General features: G+C 37.7%; 3 protein-coding genes across 12 annotated transcripts; 1 reads left to right on the top strand and 2 right to left on the bottom strand.

Moving 5' to 3' along the window:
* Positions 1-2,007, bottom strand: LOC113206775 (Golgi SNAP receptor complex member 1). The gene is made up of 6 exons (XM_026423014.2): positions 1,682-2,007; positions 1,497-1,596; positions 1,329-1,404; positions 1,049-1,251; positions 900-971; positions 1-831 (listed from the first exon to the last, which is right to left on the bottom strand). The coding sequence occupies exons 1-6, from the start codon at positions 1,725-1,727 to the stop codon at positions 594-596; spliced, it is 735 nt and encodes a 244-aa protein (XP_026278799.1). The 5' UTR covers positions 1,728-2,007; the 3' UTR covers positions 1-593.
* A 120-nt stretch (positions 2,008-2,127) lies between these two features.
* LOC113206773 (fl(2)d-associated complex component) lies at positions 2,128-13,190 on the top strand. Of its 8 annotated transcripts, none has more exons than XM_026423006.2 (17): positions 2,128-2,621; positions 4,383-4,461; positions 5,453-5,655; positions 6,992-7,272; positions 7,370-7,850; positions 7,945-8,058; positions 8,134-9,011; positions 9,099-9,204; positions 9,282-9,482; positions 9,563-9,832; positions 9,920-9,996; positions 10,075-10,256; positions 10,337-10,461; positions 10,549-10,607; positions 10,725-10,943; positions 11,033-11,609; positions 11,702-13,190. In XM_026423006.2, the coding sequence occupies exons 1-17, from the start codon at positions 2,395-2,397 to the stop codon at positions 11,805-11,807; spliced, it is 4,185 nt and encodes a 1,394-aa protein (XP_026278791.1). In that variant the 5' UTR covers positions 2,128-2,394; the 3' UTR covers positions 11,808-13,190. The 8 variants fall into 8 exon arrangements, with proteins under 8 accessions (XP_026278791.1, XP_026278789.1, XP_026278788.1 ...); XM_026423004.2 differs by having other exon boundaries at positions 2,129-2,621; positions 9,920-9,981; positions 10,549-10,637; XM_026423003.2 differs by having other exon boundaries at positions 2,129-2,621; positions 9,920-9,987; positions 10,549-10,637.
* A 59-nt stretch (positions 13,191-13,249) lies between these two features.
* On the bottom strand, positions 13,250-18,119 carry LOC113206774 (rabphilin-3A-like). Of its 3 annotated transcripts, none has more exons than XM_026423013.2 (16): positions 17,802-18,119; positions 17,579-17,670; positions 17,353-17,505; positions 17,150-17,279; positions 16,827-17,070; positions 16,426-16,699; positions 16,173-16,315; positions 15,533-15,698; positions 14,778-14,926; positions 14,617-14,708; positions 14,461-14,535; positions 14,246-14,369; positions 14,053-14,162; positions 13,817-13,983; positions 13,558-13,733; positions 13,250-13,454 (listed from the first exon to the last, which is right to left on the bottom strand). In XM_026423013.2, the coding sequence occupies exons 2-16, from the start codon at positions 17,650-17,652 to the stop codon at positions 13,330-13,332; spliced, it is 2,202 nt and encodes a 733-aa protein (XP_026278798.1). In that variant the 5' UTR covers positions 17,653-17,670; positions 17,802-18,119; the 3' UTR covers positions 13,250-13,329. The 3 variants fall into 3 exon arrangements, with proteins under 3 accessions (XP_026278798.1, XP_026278795.1, XP_026278797.1); XM_026423010.2 differs by having other exon boundaries at positions 16,173-16,336; positions 17,802-18,116; XM_026423012.2 differs by having other exon boundaries at positions 14,617-14,696; positions 16,173-16,336; positions 17,802-18,114.
* Between the last annotated feature and the right edge of the window lie 101 nt (positions 18,120-18,220).

Below are 18,220 nucleotides of genomic sequence, written 5' to 3'. Positions count from 1 at the left end.
TGGAAAAATATACATTTTAATAAAATTTCTCTAATAAACTAGTAAGTTAAAGAATCTGGATAATCTTAAGAAATAAATTAAAGTGCAGCCAATGATTAGAAATATCACAATTTCAAAGAGAGGAAACAGTGCACAGGTGCAAAAATATGCAAGTTAAAATTTTGCACATCATTTCCTCTGTGACAAAATCAGAGAGATGGAGAAGAATTCATGTCTTTAGCTAAAAGTGCTAGCTTTAACTTCTACAAGCATACGATATGCGGGCAACTAGAATAAACTAAAACAAACTCCCCAGATATTTCATAAAACAGACATAAGGTTTGATACCAGTCATCTGAAAAATAGAATCACACACAGCCATAGGTAAAGCTATCATATAAAGGCAACTCACAAGAACGTGTGAGTTTTTCAAATCCCTGGCCATGATTTTTCTTTTTACACAATCGGTCATTACAAAACCAGTGCTCTTTGACTGGTAAAAGTTTTCTGCCAGACCCCCATCCCATCCATAAATTTTCCTGTTAAGGAAAAACTATAAGCTTATTTTTGGGATGATCTAATTGTGGAAAATTAAACAACAGATGGCAGAACTATTAATTGAAAGCATACAATAGTATCAGAAAGGTACACACTCCAACAATAGCTCCAATAATCAGAGAGTCCCTTCTTTTACGAAGATTAATTCGCTGCAGAAGAGAATTGACGGCTGGAAACCGAGATGACAAGTCGTGCATTCGTGTCTGAATGCGTTTAAAATTTAATCGTTGAGACATCAGATTTTCTCTGGTGTCCATTGCTATGCTGATTTGTTCATCAACAAGACGATCAGAACTGTAAGAGAAAACATAATATTACTAAGCTAGTGATTGTAAACTTAATTTATTGAATAGAGAGCTCACCTTCTGATATGTTCATTTTCCTTCAAATATAAATCCATTCGTCTGTTCAAGCCTGAGGACGATTTGTATGTGCTACAAACAGATACAACTTACTATTTAATAGAGAACCTTAAAATATGAAATCAAATCAGCAACACTAATGCACTTACTCAATATCCTTTCTAACACTCCTTAACAGATCTTCTCTTTCTCTCCTAGCTTGCCAGTTTGCTTTGGTCTTGGAAAATTCTTGCTTATAATCCTGTAGAATTTCTTTATGACGCTGGAGGGTATGAATGAGAGCAGCATTTGATGGGGCACCTGGGCCATCAGGTGCTGAAGCCTCACCCAAGCGATCATTAACAGTAGTTAACTGTAAACAAAATAACATAATGTACCCTGAAGTACGTACAAGAAAAAACAAACAAAATCAACAAGTCAGACAAATACCTGTGCAAGGAGCTGCTCTACATCTAGAGCCATAGTCTCAAAAACATGTTCAGTACTAAGAAGTGGTTCGGTGTCACTGAAAAAATATAAATGAGAAGGAAGTTAATATACAAAAATATGACGGCCAAAAGTAGATAAGTATTGCAGCTAACGATTTCAAGTACTGACCTGTCAGGCTTAATTCCGGTATGACCGGTTCCCAGTTTGCTGAATGATACTAACTTTGAATCAATATCATTTTCAAGTCTTCGAGCTTGTTTGCGCAGTTCTGTAAAGGTGAAATTTTTGATGAGACACGGGATACAGCTTGCATGAAAAAAAAGACAATGTACAAAAACCTTAGAAACCTTTACCTTCCCATCCTTTGGAATAGCCAGAAGATAGGTCTTGCTGCATCATTTCAGTATTGTTAAGGTGTTTTTACTTTCCAATCAAGAATTACCAAAATTCTAGGTGAGTCACACAGAGCCTGCACAACACAACCGCACTATGACAGCTTTGTAATCACTTGCATTACATGGCCAGTAAAACCCCATTGAACATTTGACTCGTGAGTTGTTGCTTTTTATCGCCAAGAAGCGCGTAATGAGATGAAACGTCACAAATATCAGAAGAGTGAAAATCTAGAGTAGACTTCAGAAAATTCATCGGGTTTACATACAGTATCACGGATGACAAAGCTATGAGTAGGATTCGCCGATTTCCATAAAGATTTGCCATTTGCCACGAAGATGAATTTCCTAGTCTCGTTCTTCCATGAGATAGAGCCACAGAAATCAAAGAAAACAAAAGGAAGAACAACATAACTTGAAAATGGCCACAAACACTTCAGCAACTGATATATTCCTATTTTAACTGGGCAAATGTTACCGTTTGTTTCATATTATGAGTGAAATTTCTAAGCCGTGCAATAGTGTCTCCTTTCCTGTTGATGGAAGTATGCTTCACCCTTGTGTACTGCAAGACTTTGAAGTGAAGTGGCACTTACATCGCTGTGTGTGTAGAAACTGTGTCCGCTGCCATGGTTTGACGATCCCATTTAGGATTTCCACGAATTTTTGATACAATGTCAAAGCAGCAGACGAGACGTAAAATTTCTCTAGACTCGCCCTTAAAGCAAGTGCATAGCAATCCGATCAAAGACTCTCCACGTCGTCCAAGTGTCTTCGAGAGGTTAGGAACTAAAGCCATCTCTTCGAATCCCAGCCAATGCCCAGCAAATGTGAAGCCAACGGATAGCTTCTGCAGGCAATGGGAACAGAATGGAACGTGCCAATATGGAAAAAACTGCAAGTGAGTACATCATTTACCTGACATTCTTTCCACATGTCCCTCTGGTGCTCTATTGAGGGAATTTATTCATCTGCAGTCAGGTGTCTTGTGGGTTTTGTACTGGAGTGCAGATGTATGGCTCCATTTGCACTATCTTGGTATTTACTAATTTTACTCATTTTTACATTAAAATTTAACCTCTATTTCATCCATTTCCTATTCATTATGTTTAATTTAGTTTTCATGAAATGTCAGATCGCCTTTGTAACAATATAACGGATATTGTTGAATAGCTCTGAAACTGATTCTTAATATACTCATAACTTGTTAAGCTCCGTATTGTACTTGATTGTACTAAGAAGGTAGCAGCTTATTTGTGTTATTTAAAAGTGAATGCACATGTGTCACTTTACATGGTGTACCTACAGGGTTTCAAATGTTAATGTTGTTCTCCATTACAAATGTTTTACACATGCTGCTTTAATTGTGGGAATTCTGCATGTGCAATTTAATGCTGAATCCTAGAATTTAAACATCATACATGTTTACTACTTAACAACAGTTGAAAGAAGATTGTGGGTTTCTATCATGTATTACATTGTGCCTTATTCTTTTTAAAAGACACTCAGCACATTAGACCAATTCCACTAAAGTCAAGTGGTTTGTTGGATACTTGCAAATGTCATGTAAATCTTTGCTATAGTTCCATCTTTTGTTAGCCTTTACTCACTGCTCTTGCTCTAATTTTGCACTTGGTTATATTGTTGCATTAGCATTCGTGCCACTTAGCAATTGTTAAATTGTTAATCTTATTTTTTATGTGCCTTTGTATGTACAAATGGCTTTTGCAATCAATCATGTTAAAATTGTTCATTATGATGTTTTTAGTTTGAACAACCTAAAAAGTTGCAAAGACTTTTACAGACTTATTCTTGCCATTCAGAAATTGCATGATAGCTAATGATTAATGTCTTAGACGAAATGCAGATAGTAGAAAATATTCCTTTTTCTGGAGATATAGTACTTTCATGATGGTTTGGATGTTTCTTTGATGCAGGTGAGAAAGATTTCTCTCAGATTGCATCCAAAAGGGAAGTGAGCACATCACAGCTAGGGAATGGTGTTACTGGGAACCCCCTGTCTGAGTCAGATAGCAAGTCAGAAACTCAATTTGAGTATAAGAGCGTAAAGGTACATACAAATATTTATGATAGTGTACTTTCAATAGCTGATGCATGTTGGCATTAATTTTTGTCTGGAGTAGACTGTATGTATAATGATTGGCTTGTAAATTTTTGGGTAGTTGAGTTAGCCTCGGTTAGCTTAGTGTTCACATCTTAGCCTCACTAATAGAGAGAAATGTGATTTCATTTTGCATTGTATAAATCTTCAAAAAACAGTTATTGTAAATCAAGCATTATACATTCCATTTCCCTGATCCATGTTTTAGAAGTGGTGTGTGTTCCTTTTTGTTATAGAAAGAGAGTATCATCTGGAAATTTTCATGAGTCCCCGCACCTGTTATTGCTAAATGTCTTCATTTCAGAATTTCCCCTTTCATTTTGTTAGAAACTACTATATTAATGAGAGAACTCTGAACACTTCACTATTTGATCGCCTGACTCATCTGACTCAGGCTCTTGTATTTAACTTAAGACACAAACTAAGTCCCTCTTCTTTCTTTTTTTTAATATTTCATATCAGTTTGTTTTCTTTAGGGATTGAATTCTTTCCTTATATTTTTACGAATACGTATCAGTGTATGATATTGTATGCCCGTAGGTATGTCAGCACTCACGCATTGATCAGTCCCTCAAAACGAGCCGCTATTAAGGATGCCAGCTCAAAGATCAACAATAAGGTGGGTTTTGCCTCAGGTGCAATCCTTTTCCAACTACAATTCCAAAATGGCTTCTGTTTTATTATCCCTATCATTAACATGTCTCATCTTCCAAATCATTACCTTTCATGGCATGAATCCTCCGACTCTTTGACTTGGTTTGGAATGCACATAAGTGAAGCTTAAGAATTTTCAAGTATAAAATTCTTTTAAACAGATTTTTTTCCTGGTTGTATAACATTAAAATGTTGTTTTTGAATGCTTGCATGAACGCGCATGCGCGCGTCTGTGTGTGTATGACCCCAAGATTGGTTGTGTGGATGCATGTATACCATCAGGACACCTCCTGTTAATTGAAATTTGGAACTGGTGTATAACTAAACTTTCCACCATTTTTGTTTGTTAATCTGATGATCAATGTTTCATTCTTATATCCCTTTAAAATTTCCTGTTTCAAAATTATTTTTCAAGTTCTGTATTATAGAAGGAGAAAAAAATCATTATAACACTGGAAATTTTCTTTTAAAGTTTGTAGCAGCACAAATCACAAAGTCTTGTGTGACACTAGCAATTACTTTTTTTGCCTCAGCTGTTTTTTTTTCTGCATTGATAAAGTATCGCCTGTCATTTCATGGCTTTATAGGCTTGTTTCTAATCTATTTTGGGTGGAATGCAGTCTAAGGCTTGCTTTGAGTCAAATTGGAACTTTGGAACTACAGTTCTATCTACTCTTCCTCCTCCCAAAATAATAAGTTTACTTGGTCCTAAAAGACCGGACAAAGTTTGAACTATGGTATATGCCTGTGTTACATCATGTATTTTTCATTTCCTGGAGAACTAACTTGATTAAAAAAAAAAAAAACTTGATTTTACAGTAAAAAATAAGTCAATAGAATCTCTTTTATTTTGTGTATTATTTAAAATTAAATGATAAATTTTGTGACAATAATCTCTAGGGAAACATTCTTTGGAACTCACGCCATTTTAAACAAAGTTTGTACTTGTGTTTCAGAGTTGTAGTAGTTCATCTACCTCTGGTAGTTCAAGCACTGGCAGCGATTCTACATCAAGTGAAGAAACCAGCAGCACTGGAAGTTCTGAATCTGTGGAATCAAGCAGGCACCACCGTCACAAGGCAAAGCATTTAAGTACAAGAAAAGTGAAGAGGTACTCCAGCTCTTCTGATAAAGAGCACATCAAAAGAAATAACATAAGGTAGGGACACTGTTTCTCCCAGTTTGCCCAACTGGTTGTGGTCAAAACATGAGCTGTAGCATTAGGAAAATTAAGTTTGACTCTATTTTTAAGCAAATTAGATGTGTGTTCCAAAATTTACACAAAGTTCTAGTTGCACCAATAGAGTATGCATCCATGAGAACAAGCATTTCTTGATATTTAAAAGTATTGCACTTTTTACAAAACTTTATCTAATTTGTCTAATCTAAAATAATAATTGAATGAATGTACTTAAATAATTTTAAATTTCTATTATAACAGTAACATTACTGTAGTTCATGCCCATCCAGTCATGATAATGAGTGCCGCTATACTATACAAGTTATGGCAAACCCTCTGAATTACTGGACACAATCAGTTTCTAAATTTGTGGTGACGAAAGTAAGATTGTACTGCTAAGTGATGAGTTCTGCATTATTTTGTAATGTTGCTTGTACCATTTTAAAAGCAAAGAGTTTTCTGGATCATGTCTGGTTCACTTTCATGATGTGTTTTACAACTCAACATGTACCAATCAGTTAGGTTAATGTAGTAAAATGGCATGGCACAGTACAGAGAGAGCTGTGAGTCATAGATGAAAGTCTGATTGAATGTTTTCCAAACTTAGTTAAATCATGTGTGCTAGTAAAATGCTATCTTAAAAGTATGTCAGTTGAGTGCCCTGAACAATTTGATCTGAAAGTAATCAAATTTTGTAGTTCACGTTGACTATTTTTGCCTTGTCCTTGCTTACCAAAAGTCAACATTGGAACCAAATTCTTTACGAGCCGTTGATTATGACGGTCCGGTAAGTTTAAAGGTTCTTGGTTTTGTCTTTATGTTGATTGATTTAATTACCAATGTAGTATCAGTTTTTAGTTTAGAAGAATTTTCTTAATTTACTAGTTATTTTGTAGTGCATGATTAGTGCTTCTCTACCCCCCCGCCCTTCCCTTTCCCAGGTTTTTACAGTATGTTAATCACATTGTGTTTTTTTTTTTTCCTTTTGATCAGTAAAAAGAGTATTATGTGCTCTCTTTTTGCTGTTCTTCAATCCCTTAAATTTGTTCTCATTAATCTACCACAAGGGAAAAGAAAGGATAAATTGTGAAGCACTGTCTCATTAGGTAGCCATTTAGTTTTAAGTGTTTTTTAAGGGATGTCCTGTTTATCCACTACTTTTGTATCCAGCACTTTCGACTTTTCTCATAGTCTTAACTAAGCTACCATCCAAACAATATGAAAGTCAAAGCATTATTGAGGTGTATTTCATTTAAGTGGGTGTAAAGACACACTGCCTCAACTTAAAGATTTATGGTTTGTTTTACCTTTGCAGAACTGGAAAAGGGATCAGTCCAAGCAAGAAGAGTGCACACTGCTCATCAGTAGCTAATGTAAGCAATCTACATAGAGAGATGAAGCACTCAAAGAAAAGGCGGTCACGTGACCGATCTGATGGCCATAGCTCTCCAAGAAAAGGTGGTCCAGGTACAACATCAGGCTCCAAAAAATCCTTAAGCCCGCCAGTATTTAGTAGTAATGCCAATATTCATAAAAGAAGATCTCAGTCACCTCTTTTGAAAGGTGGTAAACAGACTGTGTCAACTTCTAAACTTGGTAAGTTTCTTAAATCAGCTAATCAATCTTACAGTGTTATATCTTAATTATAAGTATTCTTATAGATAATTCTTACCTGTACGTTTTAAAATTTCAGGCCTTGGTGGGCGCAATGCTGTAAGTCAACATAATGCTAGATCTCCACCGGGAGGCCTTAAAGATAAGCACAACAGAAGTGTATCACCCCGTTCCAGAGAGAGAGAGAGAAACCGTGAGAAAGAGGAAAAGGAAAGAGAAAGAGATGCTGACAGAGAAAGAGAGAGGGAGAAGGAAAGGGAGAAGGATAGAGAAAAAGACAGAGACCGGGACAAGAGACAGAGAGAAAAAGAAAGGGAACCAGAAAAGCTGCGGGAACGAGAGAAAGAAAGAGACAAAGACAGGAACAGAAGCAGATCCCCCAAACTAAAATTAAAAGATGGTACTTCTCGTTCTCCACGCAAAGAAATTAAGCGAAAGGAATCCCCAGACCACCATAGCAAGTCTAATCGACTGTCTGGTGGCAGTCAGAAAGGTAGAGACGACAACCTAAGTTCGAAGCATAAGGTGTCCCCCAGTGATAATTGGCATAGAGAAAATAGGTAATATATTTTGTCTGTTCCTGATTCATTCACATCTTAAGTTATCTTGATCTTTGAGATCTCTAAAAGATCCTGTCCTTTCTTTCACTTTCAGGAAAGATGACAAAGAAGAAGAACGGAAGAGAGTAGACGATAGACGTCACAAAGAAGATCTACGCAAAGATGTTCGCCCTCTTGAAGATAAAGATCACATGCGTGATCGTGAAAGGTAAAATATCAATTACACTGGTTTTCATGTGTGAAATTTTTATCAACAGTTTAAAGTCTTGTTTAATTTTTCCAGAGAAAGGATGCATGACAGAGAAAGAGAGAAAGACAAATCCAAGACACAACAAGGGATTCCTTCTCTACTCACCCTCAATTTGCAGCACAATCCAAATGACTTTTCTCCTCATGTTGGTGGTGGAGTTAAAGAACGTGGAGCAGAGAGAAACAGAAGTTTAGAAAGGACTGGTCACATAAGAAATCTTAGTATTGACCGAGGCAGGGAGCGTAGTTTAGATCGAATGTCTGAAAGAAGTCGCGGAAGTGAGCGTGACCGGAGATGCCGTAATAACAATGGGGGTCTTGAAAAGGGATTAGATCATAGTGGCCTAGAGAAGGAGCTTGCTAAAGCACTTGCTCGAAATCGTGAGCAGGAACGGACATTTGAAAGAAATGAAAGACTTCAAGAGAGAGTTTTAGATAGAGGACTAGACAGAAATCCAGAGAGAGGTCTGGAAAGAAGCCTTGATAGAGGCTTGGATCGTGGGCTGGAACGAGGCCTTGAGAGGGGCCTTGACAGAGGTCTTGAAAGAGGCCTTGACAGAGGTCATGAAAGTCGTCTGGACAGGAGTCATGAGAGAGGAATTGACAGATGCCTTGACCGGGGTCTAAAAGGTGATAGAGGTCTAGATCGTGGTTCTCCTAGAGTTATGGACCGTGAAAACGAGAGGAGCCTAGAAAGAGGTTTAGACCGTGACCCAGTGCATGGACGGCTTGAACGAGGCGTAGAGCGAAGCCTTGAGAGGCCAGCATTAGAAAGAGGTTCTCCTCGTCTCGATCGCGACCATAGGTTCAGTGAGAGGTCACCTGGCGATCGTTTGTTTGGGGCAGGACACATGGATCACAATAGAGAGCAAGATGAAAAAAGCTTTGACAACTCTTTTGAAGGCAGACGAGGTAAATTACAATTTCAATACAGGCTATACTCATTTTAACTTCTAAGATATCCAACAGTTGAGAACTTCTTGCTTTATTTTTTTCTAGAAAGGGGAAGATTTTCAGACCAAGCACGGTATGATAAGGGTGCACCATCCAATGATGATCGTCGTTTGGGACCTCCTGACATGGCTGTATTCAGTGAAGAAAGAAGGTTAATTTCTATCTATAATTTGTATCAAAATTACCTGCAACTGGCCACAGAATACTTAGACTTTCTATCTCTTACAGACGGGGAAGAGATGGTGGACGGCAAGAGGTCAGAGGTGGACAGTGGGAAGCACGTAATGACCGAAAGCGTGATCACAACCATGAACGAGATCATGGTAGAGAAAGAGATCATGGTCCCCGCGGTTATGATGGAGGCCCTAGGCCCTCAGGACCTAACAATCCAGGAAAGCGCAATGATTGGGAGTGGGAAGGCCGTGGCAGGTACGACCAATCTTACCTTGTAGGTAATAAAAGTTCATCTTCAGCAATTGTTTTCTTTACTTAAAGTATTCCTTTAACAGGCGATCTGGTAAGGATTGGGATGGACCTCACAGAAATGATAATGCTCCACTTGATAAGGAGTGGAATCGGTTTCCACCTAACCAGGGTGATTGGTCTGGAGACAGACGATCTGGTGGATGGAATGATGAATGGCGTCAGCCTGCAAATCAAGCCACCAATCCTGTTGTTCAGCCATTGCTCAATCGTCCTCCTGGGCGCATGCTTCCTTTGAGAGATGACTCTCAAAACAGCACTGCTCTTAAACCTGAAGAACACATTCTTGATGAGAAGTAGGATTTTATTTTTATCTATTTATTGTAATCTATTTTATTTCTGTCATGATTTATAATCTCTTGATATTCTCCTTTACGTTTTAGTTCCAAAGCAAAAGATCAGAGTGGGCCAGCACATGAAGCCAAAAATGAAGTCAAAATTGATGGTGCGGGTGAGAATGGTACCAGATACATTTCTAAATTCTTCTATAAATTTACTTAATAATTATTGTTTATTTTTTTTTGTTTTTTTAATGCAGCTACAGTGTGTGAAAACTCTAACAATCTTCCTTCAAATCATAAGAGAGTTCGTGAAGTTGCTGATGGTGAAGAAACATCAGCAGAAAATAAAAGACTGCTGTTAGAAAAAGATTCTGCTCTTGAAGAAGTTCTTAGTGATATTAGTGATGATGCTGATGAAATTTTGAACAGGGAGGATAGTGTAAGTCAATGGGCCTTCCGTATTTATGCATGTAATTAAGTTAGTGTCAGTAATACGGTTAATTTTTTTTATGTTAACAGGAATTAAACCACACTAATCATGGAGAAACGATTGGTGTTTTAGAAAAGGAAACTCCGCAAGGAAATATACAGTCTTCATTGCCTCCCCAGTCAGGCCCTCATGGGCATGGAAGTGGAAGCCATAGGTCGGTTTTTTAATGGTGCTGTGTTGTGGAAACGTGTGTTGTGTGATGCCTGAGATCTATAACTTCACCTTTCTTTTACTGTTGCAGAAGAACCGTTGATGGTGCAGAAGGTGTTGGAAATCTTGGTTTTGAAGAAATATCTGATGGTGAGCTTGAGGAGGAAGCTAGAGCAAGAGGTTTGAAATCTTTCATTTTAACAAAATTTTCTCTATATTAAGATTTCTCACCATGAAACATATCCTTGCTTTTCGGTGTGTTCTCAGGAATTAGTGATGCACTTGGTGTTGACTGGGCAAGCTTAGTTGCTGAAACGCGACCAAGAGCCAAAATTGATAAAGCTGGAAGCACTCGCCAGCGTTGGGAAGGAGTCAGATTATTGACATATATTGGGGTGTCTGTAGAATATGCTGGTCCGAAATTGGTTAAATACCTATTGAAATCTGCATTTAATCCACCATCAGACCCCAGCATCATGTCCACAGGTAAAACCACATCCATTTCTAAAACATTGTCTTATGTTGCCATTTTGTGTGTTTTGTTCATGTCCACGTTTCTAATTTTTTTCTTTCAGAATCTACATTAATCAAAACTATAAATTTAGAAACAAGTAGAGACTCTAATAAACACTCAAAGGAAAATGAACCCTCTGGCAGTGAAAATCCAAGTTGTCAAGTTACAGGAAAGAGTATGGAGACTTCAGAGCCTACAAAAAAAAGTGACGATGATGTTAATGAAAGTAGGAATAAAAGTGAGATTTATGATAGGCAAATTGATACCAATGATACAATCAAGATAGAAAGCAGCACTATATTGGAAAGTGGATTCAAGTCTGGAACAGAATCAATTTCATTGCAAGCTAGAAAATCAGATCCTTCAGCTGAATCCAAAGGCAAAACAGCAGATAATGTGAAAGAGGGAAAAGTTGAAGATTCCAAAGTTATTAACAATGTTAAGCAAGAAAATAGTGTTGGTGAAAGGACAGGGGAAACGGACCAGATTCTAGGCAATCTATTCTGTGAGAAACTTTTACATCCAGTTGCTGGAATTCATACTGCACTCCTTGAGCGAAGAGCTCGTCGGCAGGCTCTTTTCAATTGTTCTGGGCCTTACAAGCGGGCACTTTCTGCTCGTAGAGATTTATCTATAAGGTATTGACTTTTTTTGCCCATACATGCGTACCTGATATACCACAGTTATGTTGTACCTTTTTGATCGTTCATGTTTTATGATTTCTTTCCAGGCGCCAGCTTTGCAGCTTACCAATGAGGGAAACAACTTGTGATAATGGTCCAGCTGTTGATGAACTGTATCGTCTTAGTTTGCAAATGCTGGAGCGGGCCTCCTAATCACAATTATTTATTTTCATTGAAATGTTAACCCTTATTAATGGAGAACCCTTGTCAGTATCATCTGAAGTCTGACATTCAATTTTATGTGATTAATATGTTTGTTAATACAGCTTAGCTGTGATTTCATTTTTCTATCTTGTTTGGTATTGTCATTTGAATATAATGTTTGTTCTAAAGGTTGTCTTACATTCATTTTGCATCTAGCACAACTATTTTCTCTTCTGGTCTATTTGTGTTTGCAATATACCTTTACTTTATTTATTTCTTATCACATTCAGATCAATCCATTCATTGTCTGCGTTTTTTCTTTCTATCTTTCTTTTTTTTTCTTTTCTTTTAATATGCTAGTTGATTTTTTACATCGAAGTCTGTATGTTAAACCTTGCTAGATTTAAGACCTATGTGTAGTTCAGCCCCCTCTCTCCCTCTTTTGGGGATTTTTTTTTTGTGTATATTCCAAATACATAAACTGCAATTGATATTGTCAGGCTGGTTCCATAATTAAAACTGATCTGTTGTTTCTTTTTTTGGTCAGATTTCTATTTACATATCTATCTTTTGATTCTCCTGTCACTGATACTGCTTGTTAAGCCTAGTCATTAATCAAACTCCACACACATTAGCAGTGGAAACCAGTGCACATTGTATTTGTTTTTAATTACTACAAAAGCAACTTGGACTTGTTCTGGAGGGGTTCCCTTTTCATCAGTCTTGCTTTAATTGACACATATGGAGTTTCTATTTTGTCAATGTGATGCAACAGCCTTTTGGTTTCATGCTTATTGGGACTATTATATTTTCATATTTGTTATGCATTTTGAAAGACTAGATAGATACATAATTTTGAGCTTTGACTATGCTAAGAGATTGTTCTACATTAAAGATGCTCAAAGGGTACTTAGGAAGTATGACAGAACATTGCAATTGGTAAGAAATCAGAAGGGCCTTATTTTATTTTTACAATGAATTTTTCTTTTGTTTTACTGCTTTACACTAGAATCAAGATGTCTTCATATTTTAATATCCATCCTGCTGAATACTATTCATTCATTGCTAGCTCACTGACTTGCATGATTGTATGATGAGCCATGGTCACAAATTAAATTACCTGTATAGGTGTAGTTTTGTTTTGCAATGTTATCCTTCAAAATCCTCTTCTTTTGTTTCACTGACTTGTATGAACAAACATTTTCTGTCTATGTAATTAATTGGATCACATTCTGTGATCTGGTCAGGTAATGTTAAATAATCATTTGTTTGTGTATATATTATTGTACATATGTAAAGTCTATCCCAACTGCCACTTAATGGGACTATCTTATTTACCAATTTGTAAGTTATGTGTTGTCTGTCAAATATAAATTTATTTTGTTTGTAAAAGTTCTGACTTTTTAATCAGCACTCCCAAAGAAAACCTTTAACAATATTACTTGCATAGGTAATGTTTAACTCATTACTCAATTTTAATCACACAATGGAAGTGTAAAGTTAACAATTGCTGAGCTTATTTCCCTTGCGATTACAGGGGCAGTGATGTATCTACAAGTTGGTGCCATCCCTCATGTTTGTGGTCTGGAAACTTGATAGCATCCACCCAGTGTCTCAAACGCTCTCCTTTTGATAGACAACTCAGCTCAAGACCGCCTGGAGACAAACCAATTTGGTGAGTGAATTGCACCTTTTAATCCAATAATTATAGGAAATAGCCTGTCAATTTGAAGGCGTCGTCCATAAATAGAACACATACCTAAATAGTCATTGCTCTTCCCATGATCCTTGTCCCACACAGTTATTACCAAAGTTTTCTGCTGTAATTCAGTCATTTTTGTGTCAAAGACAAATTCTTCATTGTAGAGTGGGTTTAAACTCTGCCACTTAATCCCAGTTTTATACTTTCTATGATGAGGATCAGGTTTTAACTGTCTTCAAAAGAAATTTACCATTAGTTTTAAACTTTCAATTAGACCTAGTTGCATTGTTTCTCAATACTTAATGAAAATACTTACAATTTAACAAATGGATCTGATGAGCCATTGCTATCCATTGGTGTTAAATTCAAACATCTCACTATTCCAACTATCAATGCCCGACGTTTGGTTGAATAACAGAGTGTGACAAGAATTTGACCTCTTGTCCACAAATCCTCTCCCCAAGCAGCCTCTTCATCTTCGACCTGTTCCAATGAGGAATTTATTTTTTCTGTATTTTTAATTTAACTTTAAATTTGTTAAGAATATCTTACCGGATAATGTTTGTCAAGAAATACTTTAAAGTGACGTGCATGTTGAGGTGGTACTCCAGACAATTGTATCCGAGCCTCTCCAAGGAAATCATGGCCATATTTATCATCATCTAATTGAGAAAGTACACATTCACTCCTTAAAGGATCATTTGAATTTTTTACTGCCTATTTCCATGATATGTTGGTCACCTACCTAGTATTAAAACATGAAGAGCTTTTGTTGCCATATCACCATCAGTTATATTGTAAAAGGTTAAAGATTCATTGAACTCAGGGTTACAAGTTTTATGGATAGTTTGTGTTCTCAATCTATTGTTCTGTAACCCATGAAAAAAAATAATTTTTGCAACATGTTTTAGCAACGATTGTCTACAGGGTAATTTTACCACTTATCTGAAGGAATTTTACCTTATTGCCTGCTGGTAGAAGATTCAACTTACAGAAAGGGTCTGCTAGTCCGTTGATATCAGTTGATTTCAGTCCCTGTGAAATAAGAAAGTGATAAGTTGACAGCTCAATTGGTAGTTTTCCTATTTTTACTTGATTAAATATTATATTTCGCACCATAGCTCGTAGAAGACGGCAGTGAAGACATCCAGAATGGCGATCGTATAATAAGGATAGTTCCACACTTCCAAGCTGAGCTGGAAGGAACCCTTTTTAAAATTTATTTTGTCTGTAGTTTATGAAGCATGCCACACACTTGAAAGAAATTAATAACTCACCACTTCCATGGGCACCAAGGAGAGTAGGGATATCATCTGGTTTGGCAGCTGCAATAGTATGCCCACTCACACTTCGGGGCAACCGCAGGCAATCAGAACTGGCACTAGTTTCGTCAGAAGAGAGGAGAGGAGTTTGCCAATCACGCCAGCTAAAATGCAAAATGTTGTATACACCACCAAAAATTAATAAACTTGACCATTAAGGACACCATATTTCAATTTAGAAAGGCAGTAATCATAAATTAATTCAAGAACTACATGGTACAGTATAAAATAATTTTTTAGTTAGTTTTGATAAAGAATAGAAATCAGGATCACATATACTAGTGCATGCAATTCAGTCACTGCTTCCAAAAAGTGCATAGCTAAAAATTTAAAAACAATTAGAAATATTTTTAAAGTTTACTTGAATTGGACAAAAAGTAACAAGAAAACAAAGACTAAGGTAAAGAAAGAGAAACTGAGAAACTAAATTAACCGATGGGATGTTTTAAATTTTTAGTAATGCTGTGACCTGTAGTACTGGGGCTACTTTCCAAATATTTATACTATACATATGGAATAAATATATAGCTAAAATTGGGTTGTGTATGAATGTATGTAATGTATGTCTGTATTGTGTATGCATGTATGTGCAGCTTTTGGCTCAACTATCATATCTGTTTTCAAAACCAAGCCTTTATCAAGAAAAGGACAGCATTCAGTCTTCTCTGTAGTATTTAGAGAGTACTAAACTGAGGCGCCTTTGAACTGACCTGCGAGATAAACCTGGGAGGCGTCGAAAGGAGTAAGTGCGCTGAGAATTGTTGTGCCAAGTATTTGGTGCAGGTGAACTGCGATGGTGTGACTCTTGAGGGCTACCGTGCAGGGTCACGGGTTGACAATGTGTTGGGTAAGAATTTTCGTCAGCAGCCGCATCCACTACACAATCAGTTAAAAGTGTTGCTATTTATCTTTTGGGAGTAGAAAAGTTTTGACGCACATGGGCAACAGGAAAATTACAAAAGAAACAAGAAAGGCATACAATTTTGTAAACAAATAGTGTCTGTGCATTTTAAAACAGAAGGGGAAGCCTGCTCCCTTCCCTACTCATAAAATTTATAAAGTTATGTCATGCAGCTACAGAGGGTAAAGGAAATCTACTCATAGGAAATATTAAAGAAAGTAGTTGAAATCAAAACTAGATCTGTTGAAATTTTGTTGACATCAGAGGCAAAAATAAGTTTAGGTGCAAATCAAAGCTTTGATACATGAATGTGCTTTCACAAGTTTACAGAATAAGATTATGCCTACAGTTAATCTCTTCAATTAGATCATCCTGAAGAACCAAAACTAAGAAAAAGAACCACTCGCACTCAATATAAAATATGGTAACATTTTTTAGAAAGTACTTACCTATATTTAACCCAAAATTATTTCGGTGTGAGTTTTGGGAACTACTTTGAATGGGAGAATCAACCTTGTCAGGCACAGGGAAGGACAAAGTTTTAGTGCTTGTTGCTGTAGTTGTTGGTCCACTTTCTCCTATTGCTGGTGGACTGTGGAAGGTTTTCGTATGACTAGAAATTATTTGGAAACAACTATTTAATAAAGTGATGTTAACTTTTCAGTAAACATTTATAGCTCTCATAATGATATTTTCACAAACCTGGACTTTCTACTAAAACTGTCCCTTCCAAAGGTTGTGTTATTGTTTCCAATTGCTGCTTTCACTGTACTCCCACTCATTGAAGCACTAACACTGCTCTGTGAACTTGTTGCACTTATAGCACTTGCTCCGCTTGCTGCACTCAGACCACTTACTGCACTTGTAGCACTTACTCCACTTGCTGCACTTGCTATACTGGCTCCAGTATTTAGTCTTGACCTACGCATCAGCTCATCTTCAGAGCTGCTATCGTTTTCGGTCTCACCCCCTGCTGCTGCTCAGATAGCAATAAAATTTTTAAAAATAAACTGTCAAAATACTTTTTCTTGTTTTTGTTGGAGGAAAGAGGAGAAAACTAGAAAATACTTGATAATTGCAGGTTAAAAAATTACCATTTGTACCTTGTTTAATCCAATTACTGCTGAAGCTTGTAGAGGGACGTTGTCCTACAGGATTAAGGTGCATGTTCTGTCTGGTTCTAACTGCACTTTTTTCTGGAAGAATGTACTTTGGCAAACCTTTGAAAAACCAAGCACCAGACTTTTTCCACATTTCACGAGTTTCTGAACATATCTTGCAGAGCCAAATTTGTTCTTTCGATGATGAGGAGGAGCATGTCTCAATACTGCATTTTGAGCAAACAAACTAAAGGCAAGCAACAACACACATGTAGAAACAGTATACCTTTATGTGTACTGAATTACTTCAAAGTGTTATATTATACCTTCTGACAATCATGACACAGATAACTTGTTGATCCCAAAAATCCGAACTTTGTACCACATAAAATACACTGATTTGCTCCATTCCCCATAGCATTGCGTTTCATGTTGTCAACTCGGTCCACCAGCCGGCTAGGAAGCAAAGAAACGTGTCAAAATATATTTTTTTTCACCATAGGTATTTGTAAATTTTACTTCGTCATACCCAACTCGTTCTTGCTCAGTGAGATCAATGTGTTCTGCTCTTCTAATTACATCAAGAATCATGGCCTGTTCTGATTCGTCAAGAACAGTTGGTTCCTGAGCCTTAGGAAGAATTTCTAGTGGCTGTGTCTTCACCGACCAGCCAGTCCGTAGTCTGAAATAAGTTATTGGAGTTCATCTTACTGATCTCCAAGCTATCTTAAATTCCATTCTCTTTACAAACTTACTTGGCTCGCAGTGCCAGGTGACGGTCACTTGGGCACACCCAGCGGTGCTTTGTGGTGCCGTCACTGCTATCCATAACTGGTTGACGTTTTTTCTGAAATTATAAGAAAACCAGAAACCTTTACCCCTCAAAAGCAATTTTGAAATACTGTACGCTTAGACTCTACCAAACAATAAGCGTGAGCGAGGATATTAACGCTGCATCTGTAATCGCCAGGGACTCACTTTTGGAGGACGATTGGCACGACGAAAGACTGCCGTTGTCCAGCCAGAACGATCAGAGCGCAGCTGCGCAGCTGTCGGACGCTGCAGTCGTCACAGCTGCAGCGGCGCGCGTCCTCTGCCCTGCGCGTTCTGCTTGGCACCTGCACCTGCGCGCCCACCCTGCTATCTGTCCCCCACACTATCTCTCTCCCCCACCCCCTCCCTCTCTTCCTCTCTCTCTCTCTCTCACTCTCACACACACACAGCTGGGCGCACGCCCGTGATGGCCCCGCGCGACTCGCTCACGCCCGCAGCTCGCTGCTCACTGAAGCTGTTTCGCTCGGCTCGGCTGTCTGCGAGCATAGGCCCTGCTCCGCCGTGCTGGTCGCGCCGTGCCCCGTCCCGCCTGTTGCTAGCAGTTCGCTGCCCCACCCGCCCCC

This window comes from Frankliniella occidentalis, unplaced genomic scaffold (assembly GCF_000697945.3).
Source record: "Frankliniella occidentalis isolate FOCC.00 unplaced genomic scaffold, Focc_3.1 Scaffold200, whole genome shotgun sequence".
Lineage (NCBI taxonomy): Eukaryota > Metazoa > Arthropoda > Insecta > Thysanoptera > Thripidae > Frankliniella > Frankliniella occidentalis.
Note: the sequence above shows the minus strand (reverse complement) of the source record. Positions and strands in the feature narration are given on the sequence as shown.

Excerpts from the sequence above, each read along its gene's own strand:
- LOC113206775 (XM_026423014.2), bottom strand. The coding sequence starts at position 1,727 with ATGATGCAGCAAGACCTATCTTCTGGCTATTCCAAAGGATGGGAAG. Across the intron at positions 972-1,048 it reads AGTGTTAGAAAGGATATTGA|CACATACAAATCGTCCTCAG; the intron begins GTAAGTGCATTA and ends ATCTGTTTGTAG. Across the intron at positions 832-899 it reads GAAAATGAACATATCAGAAG|TTCTGATCGTCTTGTTGATG; the intron begins GTGAGCTCTCTA and ends TTTCTCTTACAG.
- LOC113206773 (XM_026423002.2), top strand. The coding sequence starts at position 2,395 with ATGTCAAAGCAGCAGACGAGACGTAAAATTTCTCTAGACTCGCCCTTA. Across the intron at positions 9,205-9,281 it reads GTATTCAGTGAAGAAAGAAG|ACGGGGAAGAGATGGTGGAC; the intron begins GTTAATTTCTAT and ends TATCTCTTACAG. Across the intron at positions 10,462-10,548 it reads CATGGAAGTGGAAGCCATAG|AAGAACCGTTGATGGTGCAG; the intron begins GTCGGTTTTTTA and ends TTACTGTTGCAG.
- LOC113206774 (XM_026423010.2), bottom strand. The coding sequence starts at position 17,652 with ATGGATAGCAGTGACGGCACCACAAAGCACCGCTGGGTGTGCCCAAGT. Across the intron at positions 17,071-17,149 it reads TGTGTCATGATTGTCAGAAG|TTTGTTTGCTCAAAATGCAG; the intron begins GTATAATATAAC and ends GCTTGCCTTTAG. Across the intron at positions 16,337-16,425 it reads AGTTTTAGTAGAAAGTCCAG|TCATACGAAAACCTTCCACA; the intron begins GTTTGTGAAAAT and ends AATAATTTCTAG.